General features: G+C 30.4%; 1 protein-coding gene across 7 annotated transcripts in view; it reads right to left on the reverse strand.

The window, feature by feature from the left end:
- LOC130899141 (protein tramtrack, alpha isoform-like) overlaps positions 1 to 27,908 on the reverse strand; it is a 64,532-nt gene that overhangs the window by 35,586 nt on the left and 1,038 nt on the right. For all 7 annotated transcript variants that reach the window (XM_057808927.1, XM_057808926.1, XM_057808928.1 and 4 more), the window contains exon 2: positions 18,743 to 19,612. In XM_057808927.1, the coding sequence (XP_057664910.1) occupies positions 18,743 to 19,577 (835 nt within the window). In that variant the 5' untranslated portion in view covers positions 19,578 to 19,612. The remainder of the gene's footprint in view (positions 1 to 18,742; positions 19,613 to 27,908) is intronic.

Consider the following 27,908-nt stretch of genomic DNA (forward strand, 5'->3'; position numbering starts at 1 on the left):
ATTTTGGGATAGTCACGAAACATATCACAGACTGCACTGACTATTTTTTGTGAGCAGATACAGATTTGATACAGTTTTCAAATAATCCCGAAAAATGTCAAATTGGAATGGTGTTAATACTTTTAATAGATGTAGAAAGTTTTAGATAAAAGTAGTCATGAAAATATCGGTTGTTATCAATTATATGCGAGATTTCTCTCGACATTATAAAATGTTGAATTGATGAATATCATCTCGTCTAGAATTGCAAATACAATAAATAAAATTAATACCACTGTGGGAGTTTAACTAACATATAAAATTTCCATTTATCAGGAAGTCTAGTAAAAATTGAAAATTAAATTGCCGTCTTTCTGCAGGTTGGTTTTTACATCTTCCGGGTTGAAATTTCGTGAATTTACTAATCCTTTTATTACAATGTATATTTATTTTAGACAATACAAGTATAACAAAAAGCAGGTCTTGCTCCACTGCGGCAAGCTGTTTTTGAGAGTCTTCAAGGATTTTGTTCCTTTTGTTTCCAGTTTTTCTAATTTCCTTTATTAAATTTCCAGCAAATCTCGTGATTATTTGTCTTTTTGTGATGAGTCATATCTTAAGCAGGCATTTCTCATAGACAGTATCATAGATTTTGAAATATCTACTTTTTTTTAGTCCAACAATTTTTTTGTAGATAATCGTACACTAATTTTCGGCCTAAATTTTTTTAAACTAATGTTTTCGATCATTTCCATCCAAAAATCATCTACTCTATCACATTTGGAATATTTTTCCATCATATTAAGAGTGATCTGATTCGTCAGTGGCGTTGCATCTGTTTGCAGTTAACAAAAATAAAATGCTTCAGACATCAGTTGCACGGATTGTTCCGGATCGTAACCAGTCTTATTGGGATTAAGGAAACTTATTGCTCCAATTAATTTGAATGCTAAAGGGCATTAGCATATAAAGCGACGTGAGCACAGTTGCAGTTACGAGGGGGGTTCAACATATTGTTTCGATTCGATGATATTCGAGATCAATCGGAATATTTTTGAGTTATACCAACACCAACTTGCTATGCCTGGTTAGCTCAATCAAAATTACTGGATATTTCCGGTTTATACGAAAATTCCTGTCTAATCCCCGGTTTTTCCCGAGGATTTCCCGACTTCTTTCTAAATTTCAAGGCTCCTAGACACTCTGTTTATGATTTGTGATTATTTTTCAACCTCTCTGAATCATATACACAGTTCATAAGTACTAAAATATTTGAAGATTTATTGAAAATAAAAATGTATATAAAAGAATAATCATTCGGATTATTAAGTTATATATTTGTTTAAATATAGGGATGTAAACGATACATCTTTATTTTTCAAACATCAATATATCGTTCTTAAACATCGATTCTAAAACATCGATATAACATCGTTCTTCACGTCAGTACACACGCAAATATATATGTAGCGGTTATTCTCTGAAGCTGGAGCAGGAGAAAACCGCTTACTGTGCATTAGGTTGTAAATCTCGAATTGTATATCCAAACAATCAAAACAAAGATGATGATCATAGACACAGAAACATAGATACAAGACATGAAAATAGGAAATAGATCAATAGAACACTTCAATATCTATGCTCAATGATAGCAGAAGATGGAAAATTAGCGGAATAAATAACAGAAAGAACAGCAAACACAGGAAAACGATTAAACGCGCTAAAAACATCTTTTACAAGGAACAATAAAAACCTAAAGAAATTTTCAAAAGAGTAGTTACATATATTATGATTTTGGAGCATGGACAACGACCGAAAGTCGTAGAAAGATACCAACAAAAAAAATGAAATTCTTCGGGAAAATTGAAAACAAGGCTAGATTTGACCACATAAAAAACGAAACACAAATATTAAATACAAAACCTGCAGGGAAATACATTTATGCTAATCAACTAAGATGGTTTGGACACGCGAAAAGGATAAATGGGGAAAGGACTAGCAGAGGAATACAAAAAAACCAAAACAGTAAGAGCGAGAAACGGAAGAAGACATGGATAGACGAAATTAACAAAGTGAAGAAACTACATGAGGTGCTACCACAAACAAAAGACCAGAAGAAAATGGAAAAACTCTGGAAGAAAGACCCCATGAAAAAAGAAGTTCAACCCAACGTCTTACACTCGTAAGGGTAGATAGACATAAGGATTAAGAAAGTAAATGTCTCATTACTACTTAAAAACATCGATATATAGTTCATAAAGTTGTTATTAACATCAATGTTTCCCTTTTCTGAACATCGATGTTTTCTTGTGTTGTGGTATCCCTACTTATATACTGTGTTCTCGGATAGGTGAAACGACTACGACTATTGTAAAAGTTGGAAAATTCTCGACTTAAAGTTTCATTATCTGAAGTCCAGCTCTGTTTGGTTAGAAACTAAAGTATAACATAATTTTAGTTTTGAAAAGTTAAGTATTTGAAAATTTTAATTGGATAAATTGTTTAAATAGAAATACAAATAAAAGAAAGAAGTTGATAAGAGAAAAGGAAATCAATTGAACTTCTAAGACACAAGAATGCACGTCAGCTTCATCCTGTGAGAAACTAGTTTTTCTCAATTTTCTTATATAACAGACACACCTCAAGCATAAAATATTTACATTAATACGAACACCTTACTAATAAGCCTTTTTTGATGACATAATCATTTTAAATTCCGAGAAATTCAAAACAAACTGACGAGAAGTTTTTTCTCAGATCACGGATGTACACTTTGGAAATATACCAAAAAAATGCTGTCATAGAAGTATTTTGAAAAAGTAAGTTTAAATGTTGAATAAACATTCCATTATATGGAAAAAGTATGTAAAAAGTAAGAAAAACTAACAACAACTTTATCAACTCCGAGCAATAGTTTGGGAACTATTATCCAATAAAGTACATCGAAGAAAAAACCAATATAAGGTATTTACAGAAAATAACAAATAGCAAATATACGAGAGGAGATAAAAAACATGCTATACAAAAACAAAGTTGTATCCATTATTCATCTGTTAAAATCATCTGTAAAACAATACTACAATATTAATGAAAAAGTTATGTGATATGATGTTATGGAAACGTCGAAAGATTCATTGAAAGATATCTAAATACTGCAATGAAAAAAAGAGTTGATTGGCGATTGATGAAGAGATTTCTTACTACAGGCATTAATTATAAGAAGATACAAAAACGATAGAATGATAGAAATGATGAAGGTATTTTAGTTGCTTTCAATTCAATAGATGAAGATCTCAAAATGTCACTCTGAAATCGAAGCGTAACTACAAAGATAAGTAAAACACATTTACCAAATATTTATAAAGCAAACAAAATTTTACGGTACAAAGTTAAAATTTATCACACTTTACGTTACGAAGTTAGGCGGATCACCATCAAAGTGAAAATGTAATTCGTCGCTTAGGATGATTTTGCTCGAAAAATCAACATTCATTCAACTCTCTTCGCTGTACATAGTCATTAGGCTTCAGTTGTTGTGTTGATTGAATTTTTTAAGTCCTCAATTCTTATCGACGACGCCTAATTGAGGTTCCTGGATTGTCACCGACACTCTCACGCACTGCTTCTATATTGACATTCGAACTTGTTTTTGGAGGACCAGTTTTTTTAATCTCCGATCGCTCCGTGCAGCGGCTACGCGAAAATGCGCTGTAGACGACTGCGAAGCTATCGCATAACACACTCGGTCATTGTTGACATTTAGGCGTCAGTCGGCGTTATGCTACAGCCACGTAAACATGTCCGCCATTATTGATGCTGCCGCCAAGTATGAATTGCGAAGTGTGATTCGTTTTTTACTGGCTGAAAGCCATAGTGCTGCAGAAATCAATCGGAAAATGAGTCGTGTGTATGGGTAAAACTTCATGAGTGAATGGTGTCGAAAGTTTGGAGATGGTCGTAATGATGTGCATGATGAAGGGGGCCAAAGATGCAAATATGTCGTTTCAGATGACCTGGTTCAATGAGTTGACAGAATAGTTAAAGAAAATCGCGGATTCAAACTATGTTTTTCATTACAAACGCCAATCAGAGCAATATGGCATCATTGAACGAAGAACATGCTGATTTATTGATGATAAGCAAGTTGAAAGTACTTAAAATATTATTGACTACCCCAACACTCATAATTACACTGGATAGCACTCGTTTGTGTAAGCACTTTATCATATATCAACTTGAAATGAAAAGAAGACTAAGACAAGAGAAAGTAAAATGCAAAAAACAGGCTCCATCTTTCACCATACAGCACAGTGCATGGGACAGTCAATCGATATGGTATTATCAAGAGAAGTGTAAAAGGTTTTTGGTAAATTTGTGGATGGAGCAAAAAAAATTTAGCTTGCAAATAAATGAAAACAAAAAGAATACATAGAAATGCGCAATGAAGACACAGATAAAAGCAAATATAATAAATGGATAACAAGTGGTAAAGAATAATAATTTAATCAATCCGATTACATTTACAGATCGAGACGAAAATGAGGTAGGTAAGAGAATTCTGAGAAGTAACAGAGCCGTGGGATCACTTTTAAAAATAGTAAGGAAATCAAAGCATACGGTAAAATATGCAGCGGTATCTTCTGTAACAAAAACAATCCCCCATTCGGAACATTCTATACAGTTTATACTGCTGAACAAGTTCATGCAGTTCTGAAAACGAAGAAATTGAAACAATTTACAGCTCCTGTCAGTCCTCAAGCACCGCATTCGAATAACCAATTGTATTTGGTTTGGTTTGGAGATTAATGATCTCATAAGAGAATTATGACACGATTGCGAACGCCAATCAGAGCAATATGGCATCATTGAATGATTTTCCCAAAGAAAAAGGGCTTGATGTTAAAACTGGGTTATGAACATAAGTCAGAGGAATGGATACTCTGTTTTTAGGAGAAGTAATTTTAGAAACTATAAATTTTCATAAATACATAATTTTTTCTGACTTTCACCACAAGTGTTGTTCTGTTTTTCTAAGGCTACACCTACATTGGATCCGTATTTCTCCCGATCCGATCCTACCCGATTGCCCCCGACCGTAGGAGGAACACCAAACATAAGCATTTTAACACAGGTGCCTACAGTCTTTCTTTACTTCCGATCGGATTCGATCCAATGACTTCTGATTCGACGGCCGTTTCCAGACTGGTATCGAACACACGACGCTACTAACAGTTTCTTTAATCATTCGGTGATATTTCTTAAATTTATCATTGTGATTGGCTTGTTGTAAGAAGCTCTCCTCCAAATTAAAATCATGCACCCAAGCCTTCATCTTAGGTCTCATCTATTCTGAGACTTCTGACATGTACAGGCATGTTCGACTATTGGAATATAATGAATTTCTATTCCAACTAGGAACTAGGATGTGTACGGAATAAATTGTTAGAAGAAGACAAGACGAATGAATCTTGGGGTTCAATCATTTGCTTTTATAAGGATCGAACGAAACAATAATAAAAGCTGGGAGTTGTTACAATGATAACGTTTTACATTTAATTATAAAAATTAAAAATATTTATTTGCGAATTATTACAATAATTCAATAATTCACAAGGCTATAGGTGATACTATATGATCATGATATCTACTATCACGAAACTTACACGCAATTCATTATATTGTGACGGACTAGTTGTTTTTTCGATGGAAAAATAATAACAAAAATGTAGGTCACATTTAGAACCACATATTCTATAACTAGATTGAACATAACTTATTTCAATGTAAATGTACACACAAAAAAGTTGCAGTCTTTGGAAAAAAAATGAAAAAATGTTTTTTCATCTAATATTTCGCGAACTATTTAATATTTTGTAATGAAAATTGATATTTTATAAGGAACTGTTTTATATATTGAAAAGTATCCGACTTCATTCTGAAAATGTACTTTATATGAGAAATATATATTTGCGCATGCGTGGAGAGATTTTGGACGCTTAGTTTCTATTTGACAATCGTATAAGTGAGTTGTTGTGAAGATTTTTCTAAAAATGGTAGAAATGAGTATCGAACTGTCATAAACGGCAATACGCCTACGCAAATTAAAGAAAAGTTAAACATTGTGTATGGCGACTCAACAACATCATTTACAATCGTGAAATTTTGGGCAGCTGAATTGATACGTGTCCGTCGGATTAGGATTTGAGGTACTGAATACGCTGCTCACAATACCACTACACCAACACCAAACTGTTTACCTTCAGTCTCTGAAGACGATAAATTGGTTATCGAAACGCACGTCAGACAGTGTAATTGTGAATGTTCATGTACGTATTCAGTATAAATATCACCTGTTCCAGAAATTCCAGCTTAGTAGGAATAGAGGTGTAGAAGCGGCTACCGGCATATCAAAAGACCACATATGCCATATACTGAATGAAGAATTATACATGCGTTAAGCAGCAGCAGGCACGGCAATCCTGCAAGTGGAAGTTTGAGGTTAGGAAACAGGAAAAAGTAACTGGGGGCCAGTCTGGTGAAACAGTGGGTGGTTAACAAATTCAAAGTGCAATTAGGGTTTTTCCTAGCAACGCATATTTTACGCAGCGTAGAACGAAATGCGGTTGGCGTAAAACGCTTAAAACACTGGTCTAATGGAAATTAAATAAAGTAGTTTTCCTACATTGCGTGAAAACGACTTGCGCCAGTGTAATGCGAGGACAAGTGTTGACGAGGAAAATGCTCCGTTGATTTTATGAAAATGTATTTAAGAAAAACAAGAAATATGTTTTAGTACTTCCAACGATGAACAGTTAATGGAAATTGTGAGTGGTTACCCATTCTTTAGGACATAAAATTTAACAAGTTCTAAAATGTTGTCAAAAGGACACAATCTGGCATGAAATGGACATAATGTTACCTCAATGTTTGGCCAAGTTTTTCAGCTGGCGAAATATGATAAATTCATTCAAAATAATTGCGAGCAATATTTTTTTACATGATCAAATGCAAAATCGGTGGTCGATTTGTCTTGATCTTGCTCAATCACTCAACTCAACCGCTCCTGATTAAAGCGATTTGAAAAAATTAAGATATCAAGTTTTTTTCAGTCTGTAATAAATTAATAAAAAATAAGTATTGATGTACTATAAGATTGTGACGAGATAAAAAAGTTTTATTTTGCTTTTAACGTTATTTTCAACACGAATTTCGGGAAATAATTTGGGATGTAAATTTTTTTAACTAATGTAATTTTACGAGTACATCTACAATTTTTGACATTTTTATCGTGAAGCTATCAGTTTCACTAAAAATCTAAAAGAAAAAAATTCTGTGAAATTTATAACAGTATAATATTCTCGTATATTACACACATCATAGGATCGTTGATATTCCCATTCAAAAAGCTAGATATAGTTGAATTTAGTGTAGATGTAGATTTATAGTTGTAACTTGTTCAATTTCGTTTGAAAAGGAAAAAAAATGTGCAAAAAAGAATGTAGGGACTTAAATTTCCTATAAATTCGTCTAGATTCACTTTTGATGTATTTGCTATAAAAACAGAAAATATTATAATAAGCAATAAACATTTATTGTTCAGACGTTGGAAAAATCACCAAAAATGAAAAAATATGGTATTTTCAAAGCACATCTGAAAACCATAACATACGATCTCGGAGATATCATTATTTTAGGTATCTAAAAGTTATATACATTTGTTATAAACATTTATCAAGATTAAAAAAAATAATCTATGTTTTTTCACAATTTTTATAAAAATCTGGACATTTGTATCCCCTTAAAAATATATATCTTCCTAATATAAAACATGTATAAAAATTACAAATGTTCATAACTTGGAAATAAATTATATCTCTCAGATTCTTTTATAGATGTAATTCTAAAAAAAGTACAAAAATTCAAATTCTTCGGTTTTTTGTATATCTTTCAAAATGCCGAGCAATAAATTTTGATCTTTTTTTGCAAATATCTCGGTTTCTATTGCCAATATATAGTTGAGTCCCTACATTTATAGTTTTTTCTCATTTTCCTTACACGTTATCTAGATATTTTCAAAAAAAGTAAGTTTTAGAAAAATTTTTAATTATCTTCATTCCCCCAAAATAAAATTCAACATTTTTTACGTTTAAATGTACACAAAAATGAACTTCCACCGAAATTTGAATGACAAATTGAATCTCCATTTTACCGGACTATAACATTCGGCTTCGGCTTGAGAATTTAGATGTAGAGAGTGATTGTCTATTTGATTTTCAGTTCTTTAAATTATATACGATATTTTATATTGACGTGAGATTTTTGTTTAAGCCGAATAAGCGGAATAACCGGAATCGTTGGTGATAATCATACTGAACACACTGTTTACACTTCTACTACAACAACACTTACAATTACCCAGTTTGACGCGCGTTTCGATAACCAAGTTATCGTCTTGAGAGAGAGATTAATTCCATCGGGAAAACCTCTTTTGCAAGAAAATTAAAACAATTTTTGGGTAATCTCAACGTTAAATACCAGATTTGACAAAGAGTGGTATCTATGAAATTAGCTATAATAATTGTGAGAGGAAGTATATTGGACAGACTAAGTGATCCGTTAATGTCCGATTTAAAGAGCACATAGCTGATTTAAAATATGGACACTGTCTGTCACGCGTTTTGATAACGAAATTGTCGTCTTCAGAGTGTGAATTTAAACTTTTGATTGTGTAATTGTATGTCGTATAAACAGTGTTTCAGTGTAAAATTATGTCGCATGAAATTGAAAATAGTATATTTCATAACTAAACATTCTCCGCACCAAACTATAAATTATTTATGTTGACAGTTTATTAATATCGCAAGTTAATATAACAATGAATAAATAATGTTATAAATAAACAGTATCAATTCTAATATCGAAGAAGTGATAATACTCCTCACATAAACAACCATCGAGGTATAAAAATAACATTTTCGTTGTCAAATCATATCTTATGCAATGCATATGGAAAACTAGATGAAAGCGAAATATAGAAAAAAAGTAAAGAAAACATTAAAATTATAAAACATCCACCACCAAAGTATTGTAAAGGGAAAAGCTACAGGGAATAAGCCGCAAGGATTTTAAATAGTCTGTGATAGGAAATAATTAGGCCTGTCTGTAACAAAGCAAATTCCACCAACAATAAATTCTTATTATTTTATCAATAGATTGTTATTATTTATAAGTTATAGTTATCAATCGTTTATATTATTTCTTTTCGTAAAATTCCTTTTTTTGTAAGTATTCGTAACTTGAGCCTGTTGGAAATATTAAAAAGAAAAAAAAATACGATTCTTATTTTCTGTAAAAATATATCGAAATCAAGATGTAGAACAGTCTCAATTTAAATTTATACATCAAAATTTCCTATACAACATTCTTATAAGTAATTTTAGATGTATACGATGAATCGCTAGTAAAAAACGAGACTTACGCTTTTATAGAAAATCTAGCTATTTACGAATTTAGTGTTTATCGCTACTGTAAACAAATCAGTATAACCGTTACCACATATGAATTGTAATGAAAGAACTATCGACAGTATGACGTATTTTTGAACGTTTTCAAGCCGTACGAGAAGACGTTCTAGATAATTCCCGCAAATCCACATCAAAAACATCGAAAATATGAGTAATAATACTGTCAGGTCCGTATTTTATTCGTATAATTGCTAAAACTTTAGTAAAACTCCTACGGTAAATGTTTCGTTTAACAAGGAGTAAATATTGATGTCAAAAATTTCCACAAAAATGTCTTCAATCATACTTTTGATATTATCATTCATTGAAAGAGACCTAGCTAGCACCTGATACACTGTTTGAAATTATAGAAGGTTATAGGGATCGAAAAAGGCTACGTATTGAAGATTATAATAAATAAAGGTATGGAGATAAAATGAACTATTTCAATCAGTTGTTGAACAGCCGAACGTCTATTTTTATTTAGATGATAAATTTCGATCCATAATTTTCTAAAATTCCTTCAAAGGACGCGAAAGATTTGAAACGAAAATTTTCTTCTTCATCGTACTTTAGGACTTAGTCCTTTGTTTGCATCAATGGTTGGCTAGCTGCAGCTGGGATGACGAAAACCATCTTTCATACCATCTTGTAGGTGCTCGTCCTGGTGGTCGTGATGTATTCCGACATTCCATCCGATTTCTCGCCCATCCTGGATATCACACATGTCCCATGTCAATACTTTTTTTCCTATGAGCCACCATTTCTGAGATATAAAGATTCAAAAAGTTGTAAGAGTTTAATGTTTCAGATTTACTGTCGTATTTAATGGCTATAATGATTGCACGAGAAATGCCAAAGCTGCAGAACAACATCCTCGAAAATTTGATCGAAAATAAATTAAATGATAAATGTATAACTATTAAGAAATTAATAAAAATGGCAAAAAATGGAGAAGAATTCGCATTTTGCACTTTTTCCAATTTTTTAATATTCTAAAAGATTCTATTGCAATGCAAGTTTCATGACAATTTTCAATGCCAATATTTTTTGTTTGAGAATTTCTTAAATATATTTTACTATTATTGGGATGTATCAATTATAAATCTCTTAAATATATGCTGTCATCTACATCTTGAAAGGGCTCGCTAATCAACATAATTTCTAGATAAATCTATGTATATGAAACTGTCGCTTTCTCTATTTATACTTATGATAGTTGGTCTGTTATTTCCCAATATTTATTTTGTCCATATTTATTTTATATTTCTTTTCTCAGAGCTTAATCCCTTATTGTTAAATGTTTATCCACGCATTACATCGTGGGCTATATGGGCACCATATTTCTTTAACCTATTAGTAGCTACTTAATTTTAGTTCTTGTTTAAAGCCGTCTAATATAATGTTGAATAACGTTGGGTTTGTCTGGTCGTTTTTTTTTAGGTTATGAACTCATTTTCTCTGCAATTGAAAAATAATAACCTTCCATCGAAGGAAGAAAGTTGAGATTTGCTGCAACCCTAACAGAAAATAAAAATTGACAGGATTCAGAATATTTGCGACTAATTTTTATTTATATTGACAGAATCTGCTTCAGAAAAGGAAAGTAGCACTATATGAAATATTAGAAAGTGAGATGCTAATTTTATTGATAAATTGACCTCTTTCTTTGAAGGTCAGTTTGTTCCAAACATCACACAAGACATACTAGCAACAAATTAAAATTGTACTGTCAATCTGGGCAGTATTCCAATTATTGATGACGAAAAAAACGTGGAAACAGTTGTTGGAAAATATTATCTTCTCGTTCATTAGAGAATCTTTTAATTGTCCTAATTTATTAAGTATTCAAGAGACGCACTCAGTTTTTAAATATCAAACAGTGTAATTGTAACATGAAATTAAACTCGTTCAAAATGGCGTGGATAATTTTTTAAACCTGTGTTAGTAATTTAAGTTATCAAAAAATTGTCTTACTATGGTTGTGAGTAATTGCAAAGTAATTCAAATATTTTTTATACGCTCTGCATATGTAGCAGACTGATATTCTAAAGAATTACTTAATCATATTTTTACCACGCATAATGCGAAGAAAGTGGCAAACAAGGAAAAAACATAGGAAAGCTCCGAATTTATTGTAACTAGTACATTTTTCCTATGATGAGATACCAAAAGATGAAGATGCACAAATGAAAAGTGGACAAAGGTCGAGGAGTGAGATATTTTGAAGGACTCACCATGGCCACTTTTAAACTTAGTGGTAATGTTGTAGATTGAAGATTCTTAAGACAAACTGCCAGGAGCACAGGAATCCTTCATACCCAGCGAATTCATTTTCAACAAGATAACATTCTTTAAAACTGGGCCAATAAAAAAGATATCTACAAATTCTTGCTCTATTATAAATACTGACGTTCACAAGAGATGACGCTATTAGGTTCTTCGTTTTACAGGGGCTTGATAGAGACATGTTTAACCCAAACTGGACTGATTTAGCATTGTTGTTCTTCTCATAAAAACGCTTATAAAATTGTAATTTATATTCTCAAATGTTTAATGAAAAACTTTTCAGAAGCCCAATTTCATTTTTAACTAAAAAAATACGAAAATAATTTATTTTTTGTCGTAGTTTGGGTTAAACATGGCGGCCAGTCTCATATGACCACACTGTCTATATTAAGCTACTGAACTTTTTTTTAGATTCATAAAGTGCATATAGATTCATCATCTGTAATTCAAACAGTAAATCCACGTGAAGGACGGTCAATATAATAAATCACACATGATATTAGCCGAAAAAGATTTAGGTAAAGTCGTATGCATACCATTAGGCTATGCGAGCAATATTTTGGCGAAAGTACTAGGTTTCTGACATTCCTACTCGACCAGTTTAGGATAAACGGGTGCTCTATCGCTTTTGTTGCATGCCAAATTCATACGGAATTTTTTCTATATTGACGACGCGATGCCGTTATTTCGCTATCAAGCTCATCAAGACAAAAATATGGACTCGCTTACGATTGGAGAATGCAAACCAAAGTGAATAATTTTACTAAAATAACTTTTTTTGAATAGTTAACACGAAAAACTAACAACATTGGGGTCGCAGTATAAGATGCTGATGAGTTCCATAATTATTGGAAACTTTGTTTCATTATTGAAAGGAAAATAGGAAAAATATGGTCTAAAACTGCCAAAACCTGAACCTTTGAAGAAATTCAACAAAAAGAATTAAAATCGTACAACTTTATTTTGGTTATTATTTGGAAGTGGAGTCCACCCAATTGTTGGTCATGTAAAATCGAAAAATATCTTCAATTATCTTTTTTCTTCATTTTGTTAATTTTTTTCAGTACATTTAGAATAAAAAATGAGACTTAAGTTCGAAAATAAAAAATCCAAAAACCATGAAATTCCTTTTCAAAAAACCCATATTTGTTTTTGGAAAGTACGTACGAAAACGAGCAATTTGGAAAAAGAATAAGATGTATAGCGTGATTTAAACAATTTTTAAAAATTATTAAAACATATTTAGGTTAGGTTAGGATTTCCTTTCTTCATGCGTTTTTTGTAAGGTAGCGTGAATTTCACAATGATTTAATTAATTTAATACGATCAATATGATAAAATGAAAAAACAATAATTGAAAATATTAATTTCTCTATTCTTTATGAACTATTTCTCATTTTAAACAGATACAAATAAATTTACAATATTTGTCTAACAATAGATTTTAACCAGTTAACAAACTTAAGGACAGCAGTGTATATGCAATTTCAAATGTGAAGTTTTAAATTTATTATTACTCTTACCAGCAAATTTTTCATTGAATTAATATCTGTATATATAAAAAATTAATGCTTTTAAATGTTCTTGATTTTAAGTCTCTTCTGTTTTAAAATTGGTTTTTTTCAATAATTTATGAAAGATGGACAAAAATTATTAAAAAAAACCAAGTTTAAAACAGAAAAGACCTAAAAGCAAGAACATTTAAAAGTATAAATATATCAAAAGGTCTAAGAAATAAGAAATTGAAGAAATCTATATAAAAAATTATACCTCTGTATAGGTTAATAAAATGTATTTAATATCGGTGGAATTCGCTTTTTTTTTCTAACAGACTAACCTACTTACAAAAAAATTGGCTCATTCCATTAACTCTTCCCTTATCTCTATAAATATACTGATAACTCACCTCGTAAACGATGCACAATATTAAAAAAAATTCACTATTAGACACCACTATAGCTTTTCCCTTCACTCAAAATATCGCAATATTAAACAAATTCTGAAAATTGCAAATTTATTAAAACGTGGTGTGTTCGTATCCTAATTACGTAATAATGCTCAAATTTTTTTAAGACATTGTTACAAGTAGTTTTCCATATAAACATAATTATATTTATGATGTTTCATTTATACAGGTTCGAGTAAAATGGTAAAAGCACCGAATTTGCGGGTTAATTAGAACTTTTATGAAAAATAAAATTTTTGTATATTTCGTATACTATTTAGTGGTGTTTGTCACATTTTTTTTAACTATGACAACATTAGGTAATATTTTAATTGAGTTACCCTGTATTTACTTTTTTTGAGTGGACATAACATTGCTGGATTTATTAATACCAGGTTCAGTGGGTGTCTGATTACAGTTTAACAACATTAAATTCAATTGTAAGTCCTCATATCAATATCCTAGGTAATGGTTCTGAAAACGATGTCGGGTTTGAATTTTTAAATGATTGGGTACGCCGTAACATAAATTTTGCAGTTTTTAAAAGTGTGATATTGTTACAACCAAGTTCGCAAAATGGGTCCTCAGGCTGGCCCTGTCCAGCTACAATGGAATTTCAAAAATTCGGCGAATTCGCGCGGCGTCTCACATTTTTTATAAATTGCGGAAACGCCTTTGATGTTTCCATTTAGAACTTTTTATTATAGCGGGCGGTTTATTTACAATATTTCTTCTAAATAATTTCTAGGAAAAACTATTTATTTCGTTTCTTTTTATTCTAAACTTTGAGAATTTTATTTAGGTATATAAATGAATTGAGTAAACGCAGTTAGTATAGTTTTAAATAAATAGTCGTAGGGAAAAGTGATAGTTATAAGTAAATTATTATAAGTGTATTGAATAGTGTGTAAATAAATTAAGAACGTAATTCACCCCACGAAAAGGAGTGCAAATAAATACGAAAAACGTTATAATATTGGTACTCCGCCCTAACTTCTTCATGCAACGCGCCAATTGCTTAATTACGTCACCAGCGCCGATTGAGTACACCACGTTACTTTGTTTTACCATCCTATCGCGTCATATCAGTTGTATTTTTTGTTAAGATGTCGTAGTTCGGATTGAAAAATGTTCTTTATAAATATTGTATTGCAACAAAATGTATCAACACCACTATCACTGCACCAAATAAATTATTTTTAAGTAACCGTGAGGGAGAAAAGTTACGGAAGATATGGTCTGATCTAATGGAGAGTGAAAGGAATACTGTTTTATCAAGTACAAGTAATCGGTTTTGTTGTGAAGATTAATTCGAAGTAAGTACGTACTTTCATTTCTTAAATAGTATGTTTAAAATTTAAACTTACGATACAGGGTAACTTGTCGTATTGTTGTAGTGGTTTTAAGGTGTTTCATGTGATTTGATTTTTTTGTTTTTTGCATTGGCTAGGCGTCCGTACGGGGTCTAACATGAATATTGTAGAATAAATTAACGAGTACCATCGGTTTTTAAGAATTAATAATTTTTAATATTCACATTTAACACGGAGCAAATTTTATCCCTAGAGTATTTGAAAAAAATAGGATTGGTCTGATTTTCATGAAGAAATCGTGTAAATATAGTACGGACATATTATTTTTATATAAAAACCTTCATATTGTTCCTATTAAGTATTAAGTATGACAACCTAAGAATTCGATATCAAAAAATTCAATAAATAATGATATTGAAGAAAGATTTGTAATTTTCAAATAAATGATTTTCATTCTTATAAAAATGCAATTACAAAAAGATTCAAATAAAGATAGATCTGTTAAACAATTACAGTTTTATGAAACAATTATGAGTGAAATTGAAATAAATAATACATTTATGAATAGCATTGTATTTTCCCATAAGGTAACATTTTGCTTGTGAATCGACATAATTGGTGATATTGGTCGGATAATAATCCGCATTGGACGTTAGAAGGTAAAATCTAAAACTAAATATGGCATTCAAGAGATTGTTTCATGTTACTAGTTTGATTTTTGCACCTACAGGGCCTTAATAGAAAATGCCAGGAAAACTGAATACAATTGTTATTCATTGGTTATTTAATTCAGAAATAAAGAAAAATACAACTATTACATACAAAGAAATACGTATAAACAAAACACACGAAGGAAATCTAAATAAAAATAATGAGACAGTAACTTAATTTGACATGATTCAAGTCTTCTCAAAGTGTTATTGTTTTAAATCAACGCTAGATGTCTCGATTTCTGCGTTGCATAAATTTCCACTCATTTATTTAAGTCGATGTTTTTAATCGCATCATTTTCAATGGCTTGTATAGCTGAATATGATAAACGTTGTTAAAACAGACACTTTCAAGACACTGAAAGATCGTTCCACCGTTTCAGGGATGGTCAAAAACAATTACAGAAGGTTGAACAAATTAGGGAATACATTTTGGTTGCGAAAATTTCCAAGCTTGAATTTAGAAAACAAATTTGGCACAAGATGTCGATCAAGTTGGTGGTCTGATCATTATTTTACCTTACCATTGTATTTGATAGTAAACAGTAAATCGTAAATCAGAGACCCACTAAACCTGGTATCAGTACATTCAGCAATATCAAATCTAATCAAATATAATTATTTAGATACCAAATATCTCAACATAAATAGAAAATCTGCATCATTAGAAGTATATAAAATATACAAAACTCAATTTCAGTCAATTTTTCGTAAGTCTTAATTAAGCCAGAAATTCAGTGTTCCGCCAATTTGCCCGAACGTGTATATACATAATTGGAAGGAAAGCTGTTACATCATAGTTTCATAATTAGCATCATACTATAATGTTTTCGGTAAATATGTTTAATAAATAATCATCGATATCTATATATACAGTACACGGTCAATTTCTTTTTATATGCCAGGCTAATCAATTGAGAACTACGCATTCCAAAATAGTGGTATAAAAGACGATTGGGAAAAAGCCGGTTTTCAAAAATCGTTTTCACTTATAATTTACGCTATTAATAAATAAAATAAATTATTTCCATCTCTGACACATAAACTATTTTTAAAAAAGTTTCAGGTACCATGAAAATAACAACATAGTATATTAAAGTGTAATAATAAGGTCTTTAAAACAAACTAGATTTCGAAAGCACGACGGCGTAGAGTGTCTTAAAGACAATTTATCCTCGAATAATTTCAGTTTCAGTTTTTATTGAATGCAAAAGATTCGGGAGTGAGTAGATGACGTGAAAAACATGCTGTGACATAATTTTCTCATTGTTTCTGAGTTAAAGGTGTTTAAAGTTGCTAAATGAGAACTTATATTTTCTAACTTACACATTCGAACATCCGTAACTTTTACAGGGATAACTTGTTCAATCTAAAGATAGCAAAAAAGAATTTTTCAATCGATTTTTTAACAACTCATTGATTAACTCGATAGAATAAATGGTTTTTTGAAGTGTGTAGAAGTGCACGGTACCCACTTCGAACATTTATTATAGTTTTTTTTTGTTTTTAATGGATAAATTGCAGACTAACCAAGTTAATTTTGCTACATTTCAATTTTTTCTTTATGTAAGTAATACGACGTTCGACAGTATATAGTTCAGCTAGAAATGTTTGATTGTGTTTTAATACGTCCTGTAACTTTTTGATAAACAATCTATTTAAAAATTCACTTTTGCTACCTTTAGATTGTACATGTTGTTCCCTGTTGCAAGTTACGGATGTTCGAATGTATTAGTTTAAAAATATAAGTTCTGATTTCGCAATTTTAAACTCCTATAAATCAGAAACAAGTGGTATGAGAAAATTATGTCACAGCATGTTTTTCATAACCTAGCGGTGAAAGATTTCGTTCCAATTTGTTCCTGAAGTCTTTGTTAGCTAATTAATGAGTGTTTTCGTAGTGGGATTGTGGCAAAATTAAACACCAAAGTGTACTAGCTCTAATATATTTTCGATTTAATCTTATCTAACCTATAAAAATTATTTCTATATCAACCAGAATCAATACGCTTAATATTTCCATCAAGCGTCGATTTGAATAATGAATTTTGAAATTGATAAACCTAAACTAATTAATTAATTAGTTAATTAATTTATTTTTATTATTGATATACTTTTATACATATTTTTATATTATACTCGACCATGAATTCAGTTCCAGGCGATGAATACATAAGTATTTGAAAGCTCGGAAATATATTAGATTTTGTACATTATCGTGTTTAATTTTGCCACTATCCCACCGCGTAAACAATTATATATCGCGCTACAAAAAAGCCATCTAGGCCCATAGCGGGGTAATGAAATTTTTCCATTTTTTTCTATTTCTTGTCTTCTCCTTCTAATCCTGAACTCCTTCTGCCTCTGTATACCATCTCTTTTTGAGTTTTCCATTTTTTCGTGTTCCTGCTATATTTATAACGGTCATTTTCTTTGCTGCTCTAGATTCCGGCATTATTTCTAAGTGTCCCAGTCATCCTAATCTTCTGTATCTTATAATTTTACTAAATTCTTATTCATACAGGTTCATTATTTGTTCTTTTCCATACGCCACCCTTCTAATATTTTCCTAAATAATTTCCTCTCCTTTATATCTGTTTTCCCCAGTTTCATTTGGCTTTGATATCATAAACATCACCAAAAAATTGAAATAAGAACTAAAAATTGAAAGTGTCATGGAACTACTTAGAACATTTTAAAAGCTAAGTTTTTGTAGCATTGAAGGCTGTATTATTTCAATGTTTGTTTTATATGGGAACAAAGCATTCTTTGACACATTCAACACCCGAATGTTGCAACATAAATAATAACGATTGCGGATTTCTTCCTTTTGAATGATCTTTTTGCCTTTTTTAGGTATTAGTTTAGGGCTCAGCTTAGATATTAATTAATTTAGGCAAATTATTTAGATTATATATATATATATATATATATATATATATATATATATATATATATATATATATATATATATATATATAATAAATTATATTAAAGACTTACCAGAAGGATGGAAGTCTTCGTTAAGTTTATTATTATACATTGACTGATCGTTGGAGGATCCAGCTACAGGTTCTGGTTCCGTTTTTACTTTCTCTTCATCCAAATCACCTTCGTTCTTTCCAACACTTGTATCTGAATTATTGCCCGCAAAATTATCCATTCCCATCTTAACTTCCAACATTTCCGGACTACCTTGTACAATATCCTTGTCATAATCATCAGGTCCGTTAGAACATCCAGAGAGTTTCCGAGGCCTACCCCTTTTCCTTTTAGGTTGTAGTAAAGCGTTACCTAACATATTTAAATGATTGCCAAACCTTTTACTTTGTTGCAATCTTTGTAAATTTGGCAAATTTTGTAAATTTTGTTGTGTGAGCGAGGAAGCAATTGTATCACATTTTTCTTCATTTACTTCCGTTAGACCTTTTATTCTTAGACTTTCAGCAACTCTTAAAAATGCAGTCAGCCTATCTTGGTCGACACTAACTTCACCTCGATACATGAAATCTAACAGACATCTCATATCGTTATACGGGACGTCTTTTAATATCACAATTGGATGTTTATCAGGATGATTGATAAACAGTGCTTGGAAGTACGGACTGCATGCTGATAGTACCATTTTATGGGCTTTGAGCAATTGTCCTTCCACTGCGAGAGTTACATCAACGAAACTTTCATCGTGGAGTAACTGATCGAATACTGAGAGTAAATTGGATTGATGGTTGTTCCATCTGAGACAAAAACGTTGGGAAGACATGGCTGGCGCAGGTGCTGCTATTCCAGGTTTTAGATACGGTATTTGTTGCGGGTATCGATAGGGTTGGCTTGACATTGGCAATGTAAGGGGATAACTATTTCTGGATTACACTGAAATCATAAAAATATAGATTGATAACAAACTATCAAACACAACAATTATATTAATGAAATTTACACTATTTTAAGTACAATAACCTTTTGATTATTTTCTTTCCTATTGACATTTTCGAACTGTCAATCCAAATTAAACATATCTAAGTATACATATTTTGAAAATATAGTGATGGGGTGTAAATTTCATTTCCCCCAATTAATTATCCATGGCAAAATAGAAGAAAAATGATTGGGGAGAAAACAATTCTTTTGGCTTACTAATATTATGTATTGGGTAGGTCCAACAATTAAAGAATTGTTTAATGATAGTATGAAATTATTTAATGCTTAAAAACAATCATGGATTACAAAGAAAAAGAAATCAAAATAAAATTCCTCTGAGCAAAGGCGCAAATGGTTAGATTTAAAACTGATGTTATTGTTTGGTAGTTTATGACAAAGATAAAAAATATCTAGATTATACTGGAAAACTCAAAAAGCTATGTAACAGATGTATTGTCTAAATATACACAATAGGCAAATAAAATTATATGGTAATGGGACAAAAAGAAGAACAATTAACAATGGTGACAGTAGTAGTAAACAGAATGTTTTCAAAATGGGCGAAGAATTTTTATATTTAGGAGCCTGAAAAGCATAAAGCCAAGTAGAATAGTAAGCGATAATGAAAAATCTAGAATCCTGTGGGGATAAAAAATTACTTGACCCCCTCAGAATTTAACGAAATTTTAGTGAAGGTTGTTCTCACAAAGATTAAGAAAAATACCAATTTTTTATTCAAATACCTCAAACAGTTTCAAAATTGCGGCCTTCTTTTGATTCAGAGCACCACGTATTTTGTCATACAGTTTTTTTGAAAAATCAAATTCAAAATTTTTATTTTGATTTTCTTGTCTTTTTGAAAATTTTCAAAAAATTCCTATAAAAAGAATATACTTTTGGTAAGGGATTCTTGGAATTTCAAAGTGGGAGGCTGACGGGTTCATAGTTGAATAATAATTTTTACAAGGAAAGTTTTACGAAACTATTATTCAGACTACCTACTACTGATTTCTTTACTATATTACATACTCGTAAATCATGAACTTAAAATTGATTATTTAATATTACATCTTAGGCAAAAATTATTCATATCTTTTGTGAAGTTATAACGACTTCTTCAGATGTTATTACATAATTCATTCCTGTAGGAGTAGTGGGATCAATTTTACAAAGTACATCTGTTAGTGGTATCCGAAATATGTCCGGTTTTCTTAAATATGAAAATTATGAGAGAGAGAGAGAGAGAGAGATGCTTTATTGTCAAAAAATTGTTACATTTTGTAGACAAAAGCTTGTAAAAGCTAATAAAATAACTAAATAAATATAAAAATAAAATTTCAATATACATATGAAAACCACAATGAGTAACAAAATTATAGGTAATAATAATAGGTAATAATTAGCGACATGTCCGGAATTTAATATTATTATTAATATAGGAGTCGTCTAGAAAGTAGAAGGCACTTACTAGTAAATATACCCTCAAATTATTGAGGAATTCAGGAAAAGATATCGATTTGATTTCTATTGGCAAGTGATTGTGCATTTTTTGCAATTTAAAATATTGAGCCCTTAACTAATTCTGAACGTGGAGTTTGTAGGTAAAGGTCGCGCTCCGCGTTCCTAAGTGGATAGCCGAGCAACGATCTTTCTGAAATTGGAGAAGGGTGCTTACGAATTAGGCAAACGGATTCAAAGATGAATAAGGAAGGAAGAATCAGAATTTTTAATATTTTAAAGAAGTCTCTTTAGTGAGCCCCGTAGTTTGAAGATTCGCTCAAATTGAGTCGTCCACACGTACCCCAGAAGCGAAGGGCGTAACGTAGATGCGTCTCAATAAGGGTATAATAAACTGTTAAGGAGGTGGATAAGTTCAGTTCTTTGGAAACTGATCTCAGCGCAATGATGAAGAACCAGGACGATGCAGAGAAGTCACTTTTAGTTCATCTTCTTCATTCTTATCCAACACATGCTAGTCATCAATGTTGATCATAAGTTCGTTCCAACCCACAAATAAACCGACCTTGGTACGGTAAAGATTCTGCGCAGTAGAAATTACATGTTCGAACCGGCAGTTACCTTTATACGGACGATTCTGTTTTGAGTTCCAACCGACTTAGATACCGTTATCGAGACAAAATGTATCTATAGGACTTAGGACTATATTCACAGATGCTTTGGAAACAAAGAGAAAAACCACACAACAGATACGAAGATAATATGAATAATGAAAACGATCACTACAGAATAAAAAACACAGTTGGACACCAGCGTCTCGAAAGGACAAATAACAAAATTATTAAGTAATTGTATCTTAACATTTCTTCTTCGAAAGATTTCCTTATTGCTTAAGCTTAAGCACTTTTCTTAAAAATCTGCTTCGAAGCGATTTATAGATATAGGTTTGATTGACAACGTTTCAGCCCTGTCAGACAAGTGTAATATTTTACCTATTGGCACTTTCCTAGATAGAAGATGAATATTGAACACATTGTTTACACTACCACTAAACCTACACTCACAATTACACTTTCTGACTCGCGTTTTGATAACAAAGTTAATGTCTTCAGAGACTGAAGGTACGCAATAAAATTCCAACTTAATAGAAGATGAATGTTTGAAACATTCAAAGTTCTCAACTTTCTAAATTTGCTCGTTGGAAAATGAAGGCAGTATCTCCATTCGATTGACTCACAACCATTAATTTTTCAGCTCTTGATATTTTACATAAGAAGAATTTGTCCTCGTAAATATTTTTATATTTCAAAACGTCGTGGTCATTGAAACATCTGGATGATTTTTTGCAATGTATAAAATAAATAAAATGCCAATGACCATTTATTTGGTTAACTATTATTGTTATTTTGATGTAGACACGATTAATTATTTAGTTATTGAAACAATTTGACCAAATGCGTCATGTTTGGCATTTACATTGTCCTTGCAAATTATGATGACTGAATTGGCACGGAATTTTGAAAAAATGTAATGAATAATGGTATTTTCATTTTAACAGTTGACAGAAATGACGCTTCAAATCCATAATAGTTCTGTGTAATACTCTTAGTTATTATCTAAATTTTGAACATTGAATTCACTAATTATACTTCGTACCCACTCTATCCGCCAGATCTAGTCCCTACAAATGTTATCTGTGTGCAGAGTTAATAAAACGTCGAAAAGTAAAAATATTGCACTATATTGATGAATAAATGAGAATTTGTACAAATAAGTTTTGTTTTCTTCGTTTACTATGTTGCATGAAAATAAGTCCAACAGATTAGTAAAGATAAGAATATGAAGTCGTTTAAAAATCATTAATAAATTGAAGATTATTTTAGTGGTTGAAATTATTATATTTGAATTACAAATCAATTTTCAAAATATTTAAATACGTATTAAATATAATTAGTTATGCAGTGAAAAAGTCATTTTCAAATCTAACTTGTTATTTGTGGTATCAATTATTTATTTGATACTGAGTTTGTTTACTTTTAATAAAAACTTACAATTAAAATTCTTTTGCTAGATATTTCCAACTTACTAACTTTATTGTAGCTTTTTAAAGCCAAATACCAACTATATGAATTATGAAGTTTGTTTGGAAAATTATTTCACGTTTCTTCTTTGTTATGGAAACATTTGTTGCTGTATTAATAATTTTATTTCTGTATTATGTCCCTTCTATATTAGACATCACTTTTTTTTTGTGGGAGAAGAATAAAATCTTCAAGAAGACAACAGCCAGTTGACGTTAACCAGTAGCCACAAAGAACCCCCTCTCATTATAAGTACACAGTGAATATTTGCAAAGTTTGAACAAAAAATGCAGGCTTGAAATATTTATACTAATCAACAATAAATATTATTCAGATATATTTTTATTGAATACATTCCTTCCATAAAATTTAATCCATAAAAATGTGAAATTACAGGATGAAGTAAAATGTAAAATAAATGGTGAACATGTGCAATGTTTTATTTTCAAAAATGAAACATTTTAATATACAAACGAAGCCTTACTTAGCAAAAAAAGGAATTCCTGAGCTAATAAATACTGTTTGGGGTGCGTTTTCAGCAAGATCTGTTCTAGAAAATTGTTATATTCTAAAAATTAAAAAGGATTCAATTTACATACACTTTAGTCCCATACTATTTTGAATATATAATAAAAGCTCTCAAAAAAGAACTTTATGGTTATAAGAAAAAACATAACTATAATAAAAAAATGCTTACAAATAATATCTATATTACCCAAATTCTAAGGGTTTTATTTAATAAAAACAATGAAAAAGATGACTGCAGTAATTAAAAGAAAACCGATTACATAGGAGCAAGATCTGTTCTTATGTTACAAATTTCAAAGATTAGAGCACCGACCGAAGTGGGTTTTAGGGGGAGAGGTAATGCAAATGAAACTAGAAAAGAACCAGAACTGTAAAGCGAGCAAAATCAGCAGACTTCATTTTCCTGTAAGGTAACCTTTCATCTGGTTTAGTGTTATTGCCTCATTTGCTTCTCTACTTCTCTATCTCCACACAAAAAGATGTAACTATTCCACATTTGAATAAAGGTATACAAAAAAGATTTTTGAAAGCTAGCCTTGTGATCTTTATAGACATAGATTAATATTTCTAGTATTATGAGGATGTTAAAATAAATTAAACAAATAAGTAGTTGACTGCTTTTTATTATATTATATGGAATTTCTTTTCATATGAAGAGTTGGGTGATCTCAATAAAGTAAATTAAACGAAAAACACCTGCAGCTGTTTCTCAATTTTTTTATGAAGTTGGAAACTGCAACAGTTATCGATTTAGAATAAACTGTATCTCCATAATCAAGTAGTAGAAGCGTGAGAGTCTTACAAAAAAATACTTGGTTCAAGATATAACTTCTAAGGAAGCATGTATGGTTCGAAAGCTGAATCAATATATATTTTAAATTAAAAGCTTCCCAGATGAGATATCCAGAAATCATATAAACTTTTGTAGTCGAAGCGTCATTTGAAAAAAAAATATATCAGAAGCAGCATTATAATTTTAGAATAAAACAATCCAAAACTACGTAGTTTTTTTTGAACATCTTATTTCACTTGGTTCATTATTTAATTTTTCTCCTGCCACATCTGCAATTTACTGTATCGATACTCTCCTCAGTATTGTTTTTTTATGTCTTCGGTTTATTAATCATATCTAGTTGGTTATATTTTCATGATGTGCCTGTATCAATTAAATGGCATCTATTATTTTTTTCATTGAAGGTTCTTATTTAGCCATTTTTCTTCTATTGTTTATCTTCATTGGTATCCACCTTACAATACATTCTTGTACTATGTAATATTCACTAGCATGTATTAACGAGTTGTTTATTCATGTTTTAATTTCCTAACCTAATACAATTTCTTAAAAAGGAGGCTAGCATCAAACACTTTCCATTCCTTTTGTTTTGAAGGTGTTTTACGATGTGTTCTGATAGTATTTATATATTGAATCCTGAATCAAAGATAGTGGACAGAATCTCAATTTGCTAGTCCTTAATTCATCTCGGTTCCCTCAATATGAAAAATTATATCTAGACAATATGTGTAGACAATTCCTCACATCCTCAATAGAGTGTAAACATATTTATTTAAATAATTTATAAACACTTGAATTCCTTTATATGTTATCATTATTGTTAGATATCCAGATAATTTTATCTTCAAAATGATATGATTATAGCTAAAATTTGTATGATTTTATTTTTCTGTTCTTCACAAGTAAATTAAAATGGTAAATTATTTTTGTATAATTATAATTGTATTTATATATATATATATATATATATATATATATATATATATATATATATATATATATATACATATATATACTCATATAAAGTTTTTTTACTACGGTATTTTCTTAAAAATTCCAATACTTTCTTCAATTGAATGAAAATCAAGAAGTACACAGGAATAAATTATATTTGATTATTAGTAGAAATAATAGGTCATTTCATGATTTTCAACATCTTGTTTAATGTAATTTTCCACCATTCAGAAGGTATTGAAAAGTACTTCCTATTTTGTATTAGTTTTGTAGCCTTTTTTTTGAAATTCTTTTTATTTTTAGCAGTGAAGCCAGTAAGGGTCAAAAAATGCATTGTATTCATCTGCAGTCACAGTAGACTAGAGTAGAACACCTCGAAGACTATATTCTTTTATTCAATGTTACTAACTTCTGTTCATCAGTCCCAGTCTTTGGTTGATATATTTAGTAGTGTATTGAGAAGAAGCCTTTTATCTAAGACATAATGGTGCATTTAAAACCTATTCCATTTACTTGTAACAACTGTAATTTCTATTAAAAATTGGGTGTGCCAGAATGAAACTGGCAAGTTGTTTCTGTTGTTACAAATTTTTTAACACTCCATTTGACATAGTAGCTTTTGCTATTTAGAAATCTTATGATTGCCTTGAGTAGACCAGTGTTTTTGACTACAAAATTTTTTGTTAGGGCTATTCTGCATTATATTTATTCTTATTATCATTAAAACAAAGAATGTCACTCATGAATTTAGATTGAAAAAAATGTCAGCATATAATGTTTTGATTTTTTGGCAATGTGTAAGTAAATAACAATAAAACCGTTTACCTTTTCACTGTAATAAAGTATTTTGGCAGGGGTACAATAAATTATGGTTTTAAAAAGTGTATTGTTAAAATATAAAGAAAAATAGAAGTAGTCAAATACTTTCGAGAGGTAATGACACAAAAATGATTTAGTATCGACATGCTTTAGTTTGTAATGTTCCTTGAAGATTGGGTAATTAATTCATATAAGCATATAATTAATCCCTTTATATGAAAAACATCAATTTTTGAAAATAAAGTTCACAGAAACAAATTTGAAGCTCAAGAATTTTCTCAGAAGAAATGAAAAGTTATTAAGAATACAATGGTAATGTTTAGGTTTCATTCAGGAGCAAATGATTAATTACAATATCATACAAAAGCATTTCCAAAGAAGTATTGAACAAGCAGGAAAAAATAATTTATATTAGCGCCTTGTATACAAGGATATTTTTTCTTCCAATTGTAGATGAGTAGTATACAATTATAGGATAATAATTGAATAATATATAATTAGGTTCTTTTACAACTGTGAAGATTGTCGTTTGAAATATAATTAAGTACTAGGAAACTTACAGAATAGAATGAAATACTAAATAAGTAAACAAAAGGTAAATTAAAAAGCACAATGTTTCCAGTATAAGTATGTAAATAGTTTTTTAATGGAAACATTAGAAATCAATTTGAAACATATTTAACATAACAAAAGTAAGAATACCTGAAAGCATCAGGATGATTATCCAAGCAGAAAGAGTTCAAAAGAAAAGAATCCATCTGAATTTAATAAGTTTTAATGGAGGTTAAGTGTAAAATGATAAATTATATTAATTGAAACGACAAATTAATGTTATTCTGACATAATATATTATTCATACTTAACACATTCGAAGTTATATAGAATAAATCTTAAAAATAAACATTTCCAATATTTTAAACCATTAACTTTTTATAAATGGAGATGTAAAAAAAACTTTTTATTGAGCTTTAGGTTATTAAATGGTATGGAACTAGTTATTAATGGATATTTTATATATTATATTTTTACCGCATGAAAGTTGCACTTGTATTCACCAAACTACTATATCTATTTAATAGGTGAAATTGTCTAACAATAAAAAGATATTTTTCCATAGTTGTTCATTATTAACCTGTATACTGAAAACCTACTATTTTATAATATGTATGTAGAAGTTTTTTATTGCAATAGATAAATTTTCATCTCATGTATGCTAAAAAACAATAAGAAGATGGTCTAAATATACTGGTAATATGAAACATAAGGCCTGATTGATGAACATTATTCACACAGGTGTCCACCAGAGATACGGAATCGTTCTTGAACTCATATTACATCATAGTGAATCTCCCCTCCCGTAAAGAAGTCAATAAAGGAATATAAACATAATAGTTTGTTATGTATTTACAGCCGGATTCTGATATTTATTTCACAATGAAGAGAATAATTAATTTAAAATAGGCAACCCTCGAAGCGAAAATGGCACAGCCCTCCGCCATATTTAAAATTCGCAAGTCGTGCAAAGCTACACCCCGCCTACTCTACAGTTTCGACTGAGTTTACGCAACCCTTTTCAAATTATCTAAATTTAAATGCACTAGGAGAACAAAAATAA

The sequence above is a fragment of the Diorhabda carinulata genome, chromosome 10, assembly GCF_026250575.1.
Source record: "Diorhabda carinulata isolate Delta chromosome 10, icDioCari1.1, whole genome shotgun sequence".
NCBI classification, from domain to species: Eukaryota; Metazoa; Arthropoda; class Insecta; order Coleoptera; family Chrysomelidae; genus Diorhabda; species Diorhabda carinulata.